This window comes from Saccostrea echinata, unplaced genomic scaffold (assembly GCF_033153115.1).
Source record: "Saccostrea echinata isolate AGI-Se365-2 ecotype Australia unplaced genomic scaffold, CSIRO_AGI_Sech_v1 ptg000002l, whole genome shotgun sequence".
Taxonomy (NCBI): Eukaryota; Metazoa; Mollusca; class Bivalvia; order Ostreida; family Ostreidae; genus Saccostrea; species Saccostrea echinata.
The window spans coordinates 21,926,412-21,942,788 of NW_026889751.1; the positions used below are offsets into that span (position 1 = coordinate 21,926,412).

At 34.3% G+C, this 16,377-nt stretch overlaps 1 protein-coding gene across 1 annotated transcript; it reads left to right on the top strand.

The window, feature by feature from the left end:
• The first annotated feature begins 7,760 nt into the window (after positions 1-7,760).
• Positions 7,761-13,414, top strand: LOC133174593 (retinal homeobox protein Rx1-like). The gene is made up of 3 exons (XM_061309697.1): positions 7,761-7,987; positions 11,600-11,817; positions 12,932-13,414. Exons 1-3 carry the CDS (start codon positions 7,819-7,821, stop codon positions 13,334-13,336), a joined length of 792 nt encoding a protein of 263 aa, XP_061165681.1. The 5' UTR covers positions 7,761-7,818; the 3' UTR covers positions 13,337-13,414.
• Positions 13,415-16,377: the final 2,963 nt, after the last annotated feature.

The following is a 16,377-nucleotide window of genomic DNA, read 5'->3' on the forward strand; positions in this document are numbered from 1 at the left end:
GCTTGCATTACTTGCAGATGAATATTACTAATCATGACTCTGCTGTTCTTGAGAAGAAAATGTTTAAAGATTTTTTTAAAAATTAATTTTCCCGTATAAAACTTTAACATATTGTGGCCCACTCTACCCCCAGGGGGTCACAATTTAAACAAACTTTAATCTGCACTACATAAGTATAATTATATATTACATTTATTACATATTACATATAATTACATATTAATATGACTAATCTCTCTTGAGAAAAAAAAAATTAAAATGTGTTCCCAATATGTTCCCATGTAAAACTTGATCCCCTACTGTGGCCCCACCCTACCCTCGGGGGCATGAATTAAATAAATTGAATTAGCACTAATCTGAGGATGCTTGCATATTAATATCATTAATCAAGGCCTTCTGTTTATGAGAATAGAATTTTTAAAGGTTTCCTCCTACATATCCCCATGTAAAACTTTATCCTCTATTGTGGCCGCATCCTACCTCCGGGGGTCAACAAATCTGAATCTGCACTACTTGAGGATTTTTTTTTATACTCATATGACTAATTATGGTCCTGTTTTTCTGTTCCATTTATTTTTCTGTTACACTTTGACCCCCTTTTGTGGCCCCACCCTAGCCTTAAGGGTCATGAGTTGAACAGACTTAGATCTATTATAAAAAGGAAGCTTTCTTGCAATTCTTTTCTTTTCTTTAAAAGAATATTTTCTAATTATCCCCCCTTGAAAGAAGATATGGCACTCATCTTTAACAAATCCCCTTCACCAATTAAGGATGTTTTGTGACAAGTTTGGTTGAAATTGATCCACTGGTTCTGGAGAAAATGCCGAAAATGTGGAAAGTTTACGGACAACAGATGAAAGAAGACAGACAACAGACGGACGGACGGACGCCGGACACCCTTTTATGAGGAAAACGTACATGAGCTTCTGACTTTTTTAAAAAGCATTCCCTTTAAAGAAAATTATATGGAGGTGAAAAATAATATGTATATTTACTTCTCAACCGTTTTACATCAGAAATAGCGCAAAACTGCGCACAAAAGTTGAAAACCCATTAATCAATTTTTCAAGAATTCTTTTACCCCTTAAACACATATTAGTAAATAACGAAGTAAGTCCCCCCCCCCCCCCACCACCACCACCACACACACACAAACATACAAAAAAATTGCACACATACAATTATAAAATAAATAAAATTAAATATTACAAATTTCTCTTTCGTACATTAAACACCATAATAATGTTTTGTTTTTTTAAAAAAATGATAATAATAAAGGATCCTGCATTTTAAAAAAAAACAAACAAAAAAACGAACAAACAAATAATTCGTGCTCTTTGTTCTTATGAGGGAATCAACCATTAATCAATAAATCAATCAATCAATAGGCCGCAGCCAATCACAAAAAGTCACATACATGTACCTTGTATTAAGAAAATAAAGTGAAAATATTAGCTGAACGTTTGTGGACGGAAAGGATGGTGGAGATGGGTGTACAAGCTGATAGAAAGGAGTGTGAATAAAAAGAATTAAAAGTTTTACAGATTTTAATTTACTTAATTGTTTCTTAGAGATTAAGTTATCTTCAATGACTATTAGATTCCCAATTCCATGATCAATGTAATTAAGTTTTGTTTGTGCACAATGATTGTTCTTTCAGTCTGAGGATTGCTAGATGTATAAAGGTTTGGATGAAATGTTGTGAAAACTGAATTAATAAACACCGGCATTTCCTTATCTGACACATATTATTCCTTTGTAAGAGACAAGGACACACCTGCAGGGGTCCAGGCAGGGGTCAGTCTTGTTAGGGGTACCTACATGACAAAGTTAACCAGGTAGTAAATAATAATTCAGACATTAATTGTTAAGGAAATTGCAGATACTGCCATCACAAGAAATTACATCCTTAGCTTTTTCCACGAATCAATATAATTATTCCAGTCGAAATCATAAGAGATTAATATTTATTAATTAATTCAACGAATCATGTTAAAAAAAATGGCGTATTCGATAACATTTAAAAAAATCTAATTAATTAAATACTTCAAAAACTTTGAATTAATTAAAAAATAATTAATTAATTAATTAAATCAAACGAAATCATGTCAAAATATTACGTATTCGATAATATTTAAAACTTGATTTTTCAAGCAAATCAGTTTAAAAATTAACACCCCATTTTAGTTATTTATTTTTTCTATTATCAGAAAATAAATTTACGTATACATATGTTTTTTTTTAAACGACAGCAACACATATTTTAACTTGCTCAAAGTAGTAAATCAAATTATTGGTACATGTAAATAAGCCTCTTTGCGTCAAAAGAATTTCGTGTTTAAATGTCAAATAATATAGAATATCAAATAAATAATATTTTTAATAAATTTATTATTCATACAGGAAAGTATTTAAGAATAAAATTCATCAAACGAGTGTAAATTGGGAATAGGTATGAGGAAGTCTCTAATATTGGAGGGGGAAGAAATATACAAAGATGAGATCATCGTCATGTGAACGTTTGTCAGAAGAAGAAAATTTCAAATTTCGAGATAAATATAGTTTCTAATGGATGGAGGTCGCATAAAATTAGTTGTTTCATAAGCTGATTTGGTGGGAGTTTGGTTTCACAACTCTGTTTGACATCTAAACAATGAAAAACAATACGATAAAGTTTCTATTATGTGAGGTTCTTAATCGGCGCCGTGAGTAAGTCTTTTGACAAAACACTATTTTATTTGGTCATTTCAAACCACGGGTCCCGTGAAATCTTGATTTCACAGTTTCACATAATCCGAAATATTTTCTGTTTGTCTCCTACGATAAGATTAGAGAAGAGGTTGATGGCTGCAGCCAAACTTTCAATTAGTGTATTCTGTCGACATTCCATTGGAAGCTAGGAACAAAATCATTATGCAACCAATAAGCGATTCTAGGGGATTTCAGTCACAGTTGTTTTCATCTTATTGGTGGCAGTAAAACAAGTTCATTTCCGTCGTCGATAGCAGGCAATCACTGCGCGGTCTAATCTACGAAGCCTGACGTTTACGCCTCCTATACTCCATAATATCACTCACGTTTTTCGGCTATAAGATACGACTCGGGTTCAGGTGGCAGACAGACTTGATTTAATCCCTTAAAGAAGTAACTACCAGCATGAAGTCTGTTGCAGTCTATATTTGGTTACTTTTGGGCGTGTCTCGCGCTGTGTGGGGATCCAATTCCTGTAGCTACTATTACAATATACCCAAATCTCCGGGGGCGTCTTGTGAGTCCCAGGGTGGTGTGGATAGAGACCTGGAGGAGAAAATATGGAAGTTGGAGGGAGGGATTGAGGGAATCAAGGTCATTGGTAAAGCCAGTATGAATTTAGTGACAACCGTTCAAACTACTGCTGGACAGTTACACTCGGGTCAACAGATGTCCGATCTTAATGCCTTGCAGAAGCAGATTGATGGTCTAAAAACTATTTTTAAGTCGCTCCCAACCGGAAATCAACACCCGCGTGCTGCTAAACCGACGCTTCAGAAAGAGGCTGCAGAATTATCAACGGCGGAATGGAAGTTGATCAATATTTCCATGGAACTTAAAGCGAATGAAAGAAGCAGATCTATTGTGATGAGCAGCATAGAACAAAAACTTCAAGCACAAGAGAGAAAACTGACAAATTTACTTAATAAGATCGCCATTTTGGAGTCGAAGATCATGTCTCACGTGTCTCATCATAGAGGTAAACGCGCGGCCACGCCATCTTCTCAGGACGTGGAAATAACCAACATGACCAACAAAGCTATAGATCTGCGGGTTGACGTTCGCTCTCTTGGACAGAATGAGCAGAAGAAATTGACAGATTTAACTAAAACGATAGACGGATTGAAGAAACCTGTGGCTGACGCCAAAGCTGATCTGAAGAACCTCACCTCATCTCTCAGCGGAGTGGCTACTAGATTAATGAAGGTGTCCAGCGATGCTAAGAACCTTCAACAAACCGCACAGAATGTATACGTGAACATCAAGCCGAAGCTGGACCAAGTGGAGAAGGAATATCGCAACCTCTCCGAGCAACTCCGAAATGCCACCATCGACTATACTACAGCCCTTACAGATCTGGCAAAGAAATCAAATGATGTGAAACAAAACACGAAAGACGTTGCAAAATTGAGAGCTGATTATATTAAGTATAGGAATGACTTCAACTACTTGCACATGAATGCAACGTTCCAACATGCCGAGATGGTGAAGCTGGAGAAAAATCCAATTGTTTTGATCGGAAAAGTGGATTTCGACGTAAAGACTTTCATTCTGAAGGCCGATAAGTCTCTCGCTCAAGTCAATAGAGTTCTACCAGTTCTAAAAATGCGCGTTAAAATGCTCGGTGGCAAACCAACGACAATCCCCTCTGGTTAAAATGGCCTTCGATGTGTCTGTGTTAAGGACATTGGTGCAGTGACGTTTGATTTATGAAAAACAATTGATTACAGAAATTATTTGTGCTTCTGTTTTATTTACAATGGTAAGGATGTGAATGTATAGCTTATTTAATAAACAATTATTTATCTCGAGCATGCAAAATCGAGGTTAAAGAAATTTGTATAAGACTCTTAAAAACAATTAAAATTTTACATAGCAGACACTTTAACAATTTCATTGTTTTAAATAATCGAAGCTTTAAAATAAGTTAAAATGTTCATATATTATTGAAATATTTTATGATTACTCCGCTATTCATTCGTGAAAAGAATTCAGTGTTAGGTTTAAATCCTATACATTAATTTATTTATTTTGCATGCAGATGCTTTAATACACTAATCGTAAACAGACTCATAGCAATGGTTTCGATAGTGTGTGTGTAAGGGGGGGGGGGGCTTCCAAAAAAATTTGAAAACCTGACAAGAAAAGGGGGAAAAAATATAATATCCAAAAAATGGGGGGGGGGGGGCAACTTCCCTCTTCCCAAAAAATCCTCCAAGTTCTGGAATTTGCCACTGCTCGACCTAACAGCACCAAAAAGTGTGTGGGGGTGGGGGGGGGGGGCGGGAGAACCAGCATCTAAATGAAAATTTACTACATCAATAGCAGAAAAAAGTGCCCCCCCACACGTTCTATACTGGCTTGGCATATTTCCCATTTTGCGCTTGGTATTATTTTGAAACCTACCAGTTACATGTACAAAGGAAAAATCAGAGAAGGAAAAAATGACTGGACTTTTAAAACCCAAAGCATTCCGAGTAATTTCTCTTTATGATAGAAGTTACCTATTCAAATACCCAGGTTGTAGATTATTTATTAGAAGTGTAAATTAACTCTGCAATTTAAAAAGAAAATACACATTTCTTGTCATCTTGTTTCATGGTTATAAAACCAAGATGTGTTTGTGAAACACTGATGCCCCCGTATGGCAACTCATATCAGAGGATAAACTTTCTCAAATGCAAATCAAATATGTTGGTACCCAAAATAAGGTCTTGTCTCGAGGAATATACCTATGAAATATGGAAACCCTTGCAACAACCATTGAACAGATATGGAAAAGGTTAAAGTTTTTCAAAAGTAAGTCAAACATCAAGGTCAAGTTCAAATGGTCAAAATTAATGGTGCCCAAGGAAAGGCCTTCTCACAAGAAATACACATGTGAAATATGAAAGCCCTAGCACCAAGCGTTCAAATGTTATGGCCAAGGTTAAGGTTTTTCAAAAGTAGGTCAAACTCCAAGGTCAAAGGGTCAAAGTTGTTGGCATCCAAATTTAGGTCTTGTCACAAGGATTACATTATGTGAAGTATGAAAGCCCTAGCACCAACTATTCAAAAGAATGGTCAAGGTTAAAGTTTTCCAAAAGTAGGTCAAACTCCAAGATCAAAGGGTCAAAGTTATTGGTATCCAAAGGAAGGTCTCGTTAAAAGAATTACATATGTGAAGTATGAAAGCCTTAGCACCAACCGTCCAAAAGTTATGGCCAATGTTAAAGTTTGCAAAAGTAGGTCAAACTCCAAGGTCAAGGTCAAAGGGTCAAAGTTGTATCCAAAGGAAGGCCTTGTCACAAGGATTACATATGTGAAGTATGAAAGCCCTAGCACCAAACGTTCAAAAGTTATGGCCAAGGTTAAAGTTTTGCAAAAGTAGGTCAAACTCCAAGGTCAAGGACAAGGTCAGAGTTATTGGTATTCAAAGGAAGGTCTTGTTACAATGATTACACATGTAAAATATAAAGGCCCTAGTACCAACCGTTTAAATGTTATGGCCAAGGTTAACGTTTTTTCAAAAGTAGGTCAAACTCCAAGGTCAAGGTCAAAGGGTCATAATTGTTGGTATTTAAAGGAAGTTCTCGTCACAAAGTATACACATGTGAAGTTTGAAAGCCCTAGCATCAACTATTCAGAAGTTATGGCCAACTTTAAAATCTGAAAAAATTTTGCAAAAGTGGGTCAAACTCCAAGGTCAAAGTCAAATTTTATGGTACCCAAAAAAGGTCTTGTCACAAGGAATACACATGTGAAATATGAGAGCAATAGCTTCAACAAATCAAAAGTGATGGGCAAGGTTAAAGTTTTTGCGAACAGACAGACAGACGGACGGACAGGGCAAAAACTATATGCCCCCGAATCTTCGATTACGGGGACATAAAAAACAATGAAGACTAGTAGGGCAGAGGAAATTTGCAGTAGTACGAGATGTCGTAGATGGGAAAACTTGGGCTGTTTTCTTAAATTTATGTTCACCTGCCTCAAAAGCAAATCCGACACTCTTTAGCGATAACGCTTGCCTGGAACGCATAAATTCTTTCTCCATCCTTGCTCCAAAAGCCGTAATTTTGCACAGTGTATAAAATCTAGTACATAAATATATGATCTTACTTTTAGCGTGCCTAATCATCATTTTCTTCCAACCAAATCTACACACAATTTCGATCAACAATTGTTTCCCAATTCTAGCCAAAGGGTCATAATTTGAATTTGAATCTACACAAACATATTAGATTTACATAAAAGATATAGGTCCGAATTGGTACCTTATAACCAATTGTTTAACGTTTGACAATGACTATCCATTTTTCTCAGATTAAGAAAATAAAATAAAGTGCCAATAGATGGCGCCGAGGTCAAGAAGAATCATCCCTTGAGATCAATGAAACCAATGGTGACATCTGTCAATTGCATTAAACGTCAAAAGCGACCTCTAGCGGAACAATCTAATGAGCGCTATAGAGATTAAATTTGTCCTCGTTGAATGCATTAATTTATACAGTTTTCTAAACAACAACATACACAAGTAAATAAGGTATGAAGGAATAAAAAGTTACAAATCGCAAGTTCTGCTATCTAGACCGCGTCTTTTCGCGACCGCGGTGCCATCAGCCTAGCCCCGCCCCGATCACCGAGAGATGAACAGCGCATAATACCCCGGCTGTGATGGCTTTTGACGTCTTTCTAATTGGGGAGATGGTTATTATATCCATATTGTATGTTTGCTGTCTCTCAGGATCAAATTGCCAGCTAAACTTCAAGCAATAAGAAGTCTCCTCGTGAAGAAACCCAAACTTGAGAACGGAGTTGAGGCTCATTTATAAGACTTAAGCGTCACGCAAAACCAAATTACATCCTGGTGGCATACTTATTAATTCGATTTAAGGACTAGTTTGTTTAAAAATTCCTTTTGTTTTATTAGAATTAATCAAAATGATCAAATTGGAGGCTCGACTTCGGCTCGGATTTTCCCTATGAAATTCATGAATGCTTAAGCCGCGTTGACACGAAAACTTTTAGGAAATATAAATAGTATTAGCATGTTCTAGAACAATTTCTAGAGTTCCAGTGATAATAATGTTGCCAACTCATTTTCCGGGACAGGCAAATCTAGCCGGGTTCCATAGCATTGATGCTCTTTTAGGAATTCGAGAGGAAATGCGGGAGAATTACAACGTATGTTCTAACTCCGGAACAAAACATTTGCAGGGAAATGCCCGAGTTCAGCCATCTTCATCTGATACAGGTAAGTATAGATAATTTAATTTATATTAAAATATACATCAAAATTCATGAAAATTAAATTACACTTTAAATAGCAATTAACATAAGCATGTATTGATTGAAACGTTTCCTCTTAATACAGCCAACATACTAGTACCTGCACCACATTGCCGTTAAAGTAAGAAAAAAAGTATAATATTTTCGACTTCAAAGTTTTTCGGGGAAATATACACTAAGTAAAAATTATATATCAAAGTAAAATAAAAATTGACCAGAATTATATATGAAAGCAAAAATAAAATTGATAAGAATTTTACATGAAATTAAAATTAAGGTGAAAGCCGGCTTACTAGTACATGTAATAAAACAAACCTTAATCAGAAAAAATCGAGAAAAAAACTGTGTAGGCATAATAACAAAAATGTTAAAAACGAGTTTCTTGTAGACGAAATGTCATTGAAACTCCTAGACCTTTATCTTTATTATTTTTTTTTATGATTGATAACTTTGAATCTTTACTAATACGATGAAATGACTAAAGTGTACAAGATGCGAACACCTTGTTTCGGAAACAGAATATTAGTATTTCCCTACCGATATAAATTATATCGTGTACCCTTTCTAAAACGTACAAAATTAATTAAAGAGTCAGGAAGACTCCGTGTTTAGATTTAATACTGTACTTGTAAGTTAATGTACAACACTGCTTATATTATATTTTTAGATGATAATTTGCCCATAAATATATGGGGAGAATCAAATAACTTAAGGGAAAATGCCTTCCAAATAGAGATTCCTTTGTATACTTACTTGAAACAAAAAAAAAATGTGTTTCGATGAATTTAGACTAAAACAGTCTCGCAAAAAAATGGTATTTATCAAAAATATTTCTGATATTTTAAATTCATTTTGTGGTTGTTTGTTAACGTTGTGAAATAATAGCCTATAGTAAAACAATACGTAGGCTGATTAGGCAATGATCATTTCAAGAGAATGAGAATTTAAAAAAAAATGTCGTTTATAGTCTAACTAATAACAAATAAGAAAAAAATTGATATTTATTCTAATTTAAAAAAACATATAGAATCAGGGTTGGCAAAAAACTGGGAAATACTCATATTTCCCAGGACGGTGGGAAATACTGGTAATTACCGTGAATTACTGGTATTTCCCGGGAAATACTGGGAAGTAAGAAATAGCTACATATTTCATTCATATTGACATCTTATTGGCTAAGATATCTACCTGGTATCACTGTCCCTGATTTAAAAAAATTTCCAAGTAATTCATTTATATAATTATAAAACGGTATATTCATATACCAGTCATGAGTGTCATTTGTTTGATGCTTTAGTCAGCTATAGTCTATAAAGGTCCAATGAACCCTAAGATCCCAATTGGTTTTTTAAGTAACTAAAAAAGGATCTAAGAAAATTCTTAAATGTAGAGTATGGTAAAAATATCTTTCTTTCTTCATTATTGTTATTTTAAGCTTTTGAGCTTATCAGTCTATACATGTACAATATGATACAAACAGATACAGTACAGAAATGGATAATAATATCAAACCTAAGAAGAAGCCTTTCAATTCTACCCAAGGTAATTATCTCTCAAAACAGGAGCACAAAACTGTCCAGAGCAATTTGTTAAAACAACATGATTGATTGTAATAACTACAGTGTTTATAGAAGGATTAAAATGAGTTTGTTTTGTTCTTGGATTTATAATTAATAAACTTAATAATTTACAAAACTGAAAAGAAACTTGATTTGGAAAACTTCAGTTTCACATAGCCAGGGAAATGTTTCAGAATGCTTATGGGTATGGGACCTGGAGTAGTGATACATTCTGAATATGTTAAATTGCAATTTGAGACATATTCAATATTATTCATCTTCTGTTTTTATGTTAATTTTATTTTTGAATTTTGTATAAGATTGAATGAATTAAAGAAATAAAAATCTTTAACTTTATATTTCCCAGTATTTCCCAGTTTAGACAAAATTTGTAGTATTTCCCGGGACGGGAAATACCGGTATTTACCACTGGTAATTCCCACCACTGGTATTTCCCGGCCAACCCTGTATAGAATAGTGTTTTGTTAAGAGAACGCTATAGTATTTCACTGCAGAATTAATTTCTAATCCATGCTCCTAATATTCAATGTCAAATTATGTACAAAAGTTTTTTAAAATGACCCTAAATGGGTAAAAAAAAAAAAAAAACACTTGATAATTAAATTCTATCGCAATTGTTCATTTTTAATCCCTTAATTTTCCATTAAATTAAAATATTTTTAATGAAGAAAACGACATACTTGTGCTCGATCATTCATCTTTGCAATATTTGCTCAGTAGTTAAATGATTTTTGTCTTAAATTTATTCATGATACGTATGTCTCTACGTTTCAAAAGATCTTTTGAAAATATGTCAATTGACTTATAACTCGTGCACCATCAACTGTACATAGTATTTGCCAAAAACAAATACAACACAAACAAGCAATTTGATAAATAAAATAATGAAACGTCATCAAATACAAAGACAAAAAATACAAAGGGCTACCAAGCACATTCTTCATAATTGAGTCTACTTTAAGTTAACAAAATATTTGGTATTCATTATGAATTTAAACGGAATATTCTCAAGACAGAGAATTAAGATTATGTGCCCTTCAATTAAAAATTCAAATTTCAATTAAATTTTCACTATTCATATTATCAAACTTTACATTGCACATCGTGTAATCCAAGATGAACTCGATAGAAAATGTCAATTAAGGAAGCTATAAGATTCCTCTTTATAAATATATGCCAAAAAGAGGCTCGTCAAACCTAATTAAAGTTTTTATCTTGTTAAACTGAAATCAAAGGCGCATTTGTATCGAAGGTATTAAACTTAAATGACACTACAATTGCATTGAGAAAATATAATTTTTGAAGAGAGAAACGAGACACCAACATAGTAATGCGCTGTCACATCTCAATTCAATAGCAACCTCGTTAGCTGAGCGAGAGAGCGCGGCGCGGCGCAACACGGGCAACAATTTGAGAACTAAAGATGTCGCCAATAAGTTAAAGGAATCCTGGGTGTTAAATGTCGTCTTATTTCCCCATTCTCCTCTAAACTGTCGCCCATTTACAGCTATTGAGCTGTGAAATTTGTATGTGTATTTTGAGGAAAATAAACTTAATTCAATTATAAAATCTCGCCTAATGATATATTTTGAGGCATTTGGTGGCGCGGGCTCCTTTGTGAGTTGTAATTTGAGAGGGGTGTCGAAAAGATAAATGTCAAATTTTATCATTTGTTACCTCGGGTTTATTAAAGATTGTATCAAGCTTTACAACTCATTCGACGTGTCATTTTGGCTCTTCTCTGTCAAAATAGTTCTCTGAAGTTTGCATCGTTGATTTTCAATTTATTTGAGGTGGGTTTAAGCAAATATTTTGCACAAAAGAAAACAAAAATATAAATCACACGCTCAAGCGAATTTATCTATTTCCTAAATGTAATGCAGGGGTAAATGGACCAAAAGCTAGATTGGACTAACTTCTCAAGACATTCAATATTTTTCCCTCGAATTTATTTTTCTTTGATGTACGATGTGCTGATTATAATAAAATTAATTTAGGAAACGAAATGAAGCTACAGAGAAATTTTGATGGAAGAAAATCTGGGAAGATGGAAAGAAATTCGGACCCCCGCAAGAAAACAAGACGAAACCGCACGACTTTTACAACATATCAATTGCATGAGCTGGAAAGAGCATTCGAAAAGTCGCACTATCCGGATGTGTACAGTCGAGAGGAATTGGCCATGAAAATAGATCTCCCGGAAGTCCGAGTACAGGTATGTTTTCATAATTATGTAAATAATATATTTGATATTTTACACCTGAAAACAAATAATGAAATATTAAATTTTAGATATAGTACTCTAAAAAGTTCGGGAAAGACTTTTTGTTTTTGTTCAGGGTTCCTATACCATATTTAGACATCCGATTGTTTTATTCTTTTATTTTATTCTTGACATACTTTTCTCCATCTTCATCCTTTTTCTTCCTTGTGTTCGAAAATAATAACCGATGCCGTAATTCAGTGTTTTGCTTTATGTATCATGTTTATATTTCAAAGTTTGGTGTCTGCTGAATGATAAAAATATCCGAGTCCCATATGTAATTGACTTTAATTTGAAAAAATGGACTGATTGTGAAAGACAAGTTCATTAGCTCGATTCATTACAGTTTATACATCTTGTCAATGGCTATCGTTTGTGACAGAAGGGTCTTTCATGTGACTGGGGGTAACTTCGTTGTTGCTAACAAGGTTTATATGAAAGATATCAATAGAGATGTTAGACCCAAACCATTCTGTTGCAGCTCTTAGCCTCAGTAATTGACTTAGCATGGGATCAACTCACTTTGTACTTTAGAGTCCAATACAGAGGGACAGCTGGCCGTGTGACTGAGTTAATCCGAACTCAGCTATAGGCCGTCCCCACTAACAAGTTAATGGCTCAAAAGTAACCCTCAATTATGCACATGAATAAACCCAGAATCAAGGAAAGAAAGGCGACGAGTGTTTTTAATTGCATCCAAGAGTTTTTCGAGGGGGGATTTTTAAACCAATCTTCTCTCTGTCTGCATAGCTCTAGGGTACGTCACGCGGCGCGCCCCGCCCCCTTCTTGTTCGCCCCTGATTTGATATTGTATCCACTGATTCCAAATCAAACAAAATCGTTTTTAGTGGCGTCTGTAGTATTTGGTGTCTTTGTCCCTCTGTCTTTTAGCGTGTTATTCAATTAACTGGATATTTTTATCAATAACCGAGGGACCTACTTTTACGGAATATGTCGTCAAGTTTTTGACAAATTAAATTGAATATAAAAAGACTTCTTTTGCCATTGAACAACTAAGTCATATAATTTCTAATTTTTTCAATCATTTTATTTTTTTTTATATCAGGTGTGGTTTCAAAATAGACGGGCTAAATGGCGACGTCAGGACAAACTGGAAAATTCGACGCTGAGGATCAATGAAGATTTCACTTCTGGTCTAGTTTCACGAAAATCGTCAGGTGCCTTCGGATCACCTTTACCTCTCGATCCATGGCTTACTCCGTCTATGAAAAACACCGAATCATCCAGCGTGACGTCAGTTGCGCCAGAGAGTTGTTTGACATCATACCCTAATCTGTTTCCCTCTCCATATGCACATTCTAGCAATGGTATAGGTAATTCATACCGAGGATTCCCGGGAGTTTTGGGAGGGTGTCCGAGAATAACAGACTTTGACCCCCGAAATTCTAGCATAGCATGCTTGAGAATGAAGGCAAAAGAACATGTGCACAGTGTTGATAAAAAGTACTGAGATTTGTTATTACATGAGTAATTCTGAAAATGAAATGTGTACATTGTCAAATTCTGTTTCAATATAGAATTCAAATATACCAAAGGGATTTTTTTCCTGTTTGTTCAGAAAAAGGACTTTTTAACAATGGGATCAAATATCAATAAAAATTCTTTTTTGAAAATGAACAAAAATATCGCTGTAGAAGATTTCCTGTCTTTTTCTGTTTTTTTTATTATTGTTTCAAATTCCGTCTTTTCCCCATTTGAAAGGGGAAACGTCAAATTTGATAAACCCTATAAATTTTAGTGACGTGTATTGTGATATGTATTTTTGTAAGTAAAGCATCATTTTATTAATATGTGCAGTTCACTGTAGTTTTAGTTTTTCAAAATGTATGAATTCTTCAATGTACTTTGTAGTTCCCCAGTTTGGTAGCTAGACGTTGATGGTTCTGTTTTTTTTTTTTTTTTATTTCTTCAAAAATATATAAGTTAAGGTGCGTTCAAACTTCATCAGATGGTAAACAATGGCCTGTTAGGTCACCAAGAATTGCAAATAGTAGCAATTGCATGGTTACCATAGTTCACAATCAGTGTACTTTCATTTTTAAATGAGGTAATATTTAACCCCCAAAACCCCCTCCCCAAAAATAAAACTTATAAATATTGATATAAGGAACATTAGGGTGATTCCAATGTTGATTCCTGTCCACGTGAGCAAAATATGACGTTTTTCTTTTTCAACGAAACTTGATATTTGAAGCTTGTATTTTTCAATACCGGTATCTTGGGAGTGTTGTGATAGAACCCCAATGAAAAGCAAAAAAAAAAAAAAAATGTCACATGTTGCTATAAAAATTTAAAATTCATCAATTTATTCATCTAGAGTAAAATTCGGTGAGAAACATGCACTAAATTTGTTTTGGATTTTAAATAGTTCGAAGTAATTATTTTGTCCCAATAAAAGGCCTTTGGGCTACAACGCTCACCGAAGTCACCTTGTTCTCACATGGAAATGAATACATATATTATAACGTTATGCATGTATGCTTTCATTCTCATTAATTAAATTAAATCTTAAATTTCATTTTTATATTAGTTTTCAACCTACATTCAACACATAGAAATAAGAAAAGGAACAAACAACAATATCCATAAAAAACAAACCAGCCAAACAAACAAAATACTAATATGATGTGAAATACCATGGGGCTATTATATGATCAGATTTGACGGACACAACATCAGTTACTTCGATGAATTTTCCCTGGGATCTCATTCTTCTGTCTGACAGTCCGTCTATGTGTCGCAAACTTTAACCTTGGTCATAACTTTTAAAATAAGAGAAGATAAGGCTTTTATATTTCACTTGTTCATTACCTAAGACAAGACCTTTCAGAATGTTCTATGATCGTGATGTTTAGATCATGACTTTGAAGTTTGGCGTACTTTTTTATAGCCGTAGCTTTTGCAGCTGGAGAGACAGGGCTTTATATTTCACCTATGCATTATCTGTGGTAAGTCCTTTCCGAATGTTCTATTGTTCTTTTTCACATGACCTTGAACTTGAAGTTTGATTACTTTCCAAAAAATTAACTTTGGTCTAACTTTTGCACCAGACGAGACCAGGCTTTCTTTTTCCGAATCCGAATGTGCATTACCTGTAATTAACCCTTACCGAATGTACTAATCTATGAATTTTGACCTCATGCCCTTGACCTCGAAGTCACTCGACTTTCAAAAACTGTAACCTTGACCATAACTTCTGCATCAGAACATACGGCTTCAAAAATATAGATTTTTTATTAATATGATGGACAGACAAGACAGTTGCAATTTATAATTGATCATTGCACCTGAGCAATTGAGACCAGGTGAGCGAGGGACCAAAATTCTTCTCACTGCCATGAAGAGGTGCAATTTCAACGATTTTATCTGTAATCTACATGATATTTCTCAAAGGGTCATTATATATGAAATTTGAATCTGCAAAACGATTTTTGTAAATTTGGTGAATTCTCAGAAAGAATTATTTTGAAAAAAAAATATCCCCTGCATTTTTCAGTGTAAATATTTAATAGTTTTTGTTAACATGGGAATGAACTTGAGTTCATACGAATATTAAAAGAATCATACCAGAATTCTAGTGACAGAAGAGTGTTTTGTTAATCCAAAATCATTCTTAACATGGTTGTTTTAACGTTCTACATCATTCTATAGAACAGAACTCGGATTACGAGTTGAGCCCGATACCTTTCTTTCAACCAAAGATCCATGTAAATTACGCTGAATTGTTGCATACTATGGTTTTGCATGATAAATAACTAAATGTCTTGATATGATGTTTATTAAGAAGGTTATTTTATTAAGAGGGTTATGAACATTCAACCTGGACATCGTCGGAAAAGAGTTATCTCGCTTGCTTTAAAAATCTAAAAAATAAAATCAAGCACTGCATTCGGATATCAGTTTTGAAAATGTTTGCCTTAAAGACGACGTACAGTCAGCATTGATTAAAAAAAAAACATACAGAAGGCAGTTCCTCTCCCTATTCCACAACATAATACATTGCGCCTTTAAAAGTCGTTAGATTCAAATATATTAATTATAGTTATCACTTCACAATTCAATCGCAACTTCTTTCTCTTCTCGTTCACGAGTATGTTCATGCTTTGCATGCCATACCGGAGGGGGAGGGAGGGGCGGGGCAGGTGTAGGGTCGATAGCAATATACCCTCTTCTCCTCTCTCTCTCAGTTATGTGTATTATTCTACTTTTGAAATTCTAAAAATTGATTCAGTTTATTAATATCCCGAATACAAATATACTTTATACCGCACAAAAGTATTATAACAGCTTTACCAAACCTTCAGTGATTTTATTTAAGACAAATTCCATAGCAGTGAAATTAAAATGCGGTTGAGCGAGGGAAGTTTTATAGAAGCAGCTTAATATTGCCGTTAAAAACGTTGTTTAAATCTCTTCCACAATATGCTTATATATATTTAAATTTTCCACACAGCACTTAATTACATACATCAGTATATTTACCTCTCACAC

Coding starts and splice junctions, on each gene's coding strand:
- LOC133174593 (XM_061309697.1), top strand. CDS start 7,819: ATGTTGCCAACTCATTTTCCGGGACAGGCAAATCTAGCCGGGTTCCAT. Junction 7,988..11,599: donor GCCATCTTCATCTGATACAG/GTAAGTATAGAT, acceptor AAATTAATTTAG/GAAACGAAATGAAGCTACAG. Junction 11,818..12,931: donor TCCCGGAAGTCCGAGTACAG/GTATGTTTTCAT, acceptor TTTTTATATCAG/GTGTGGTTTCAAAATAGACG.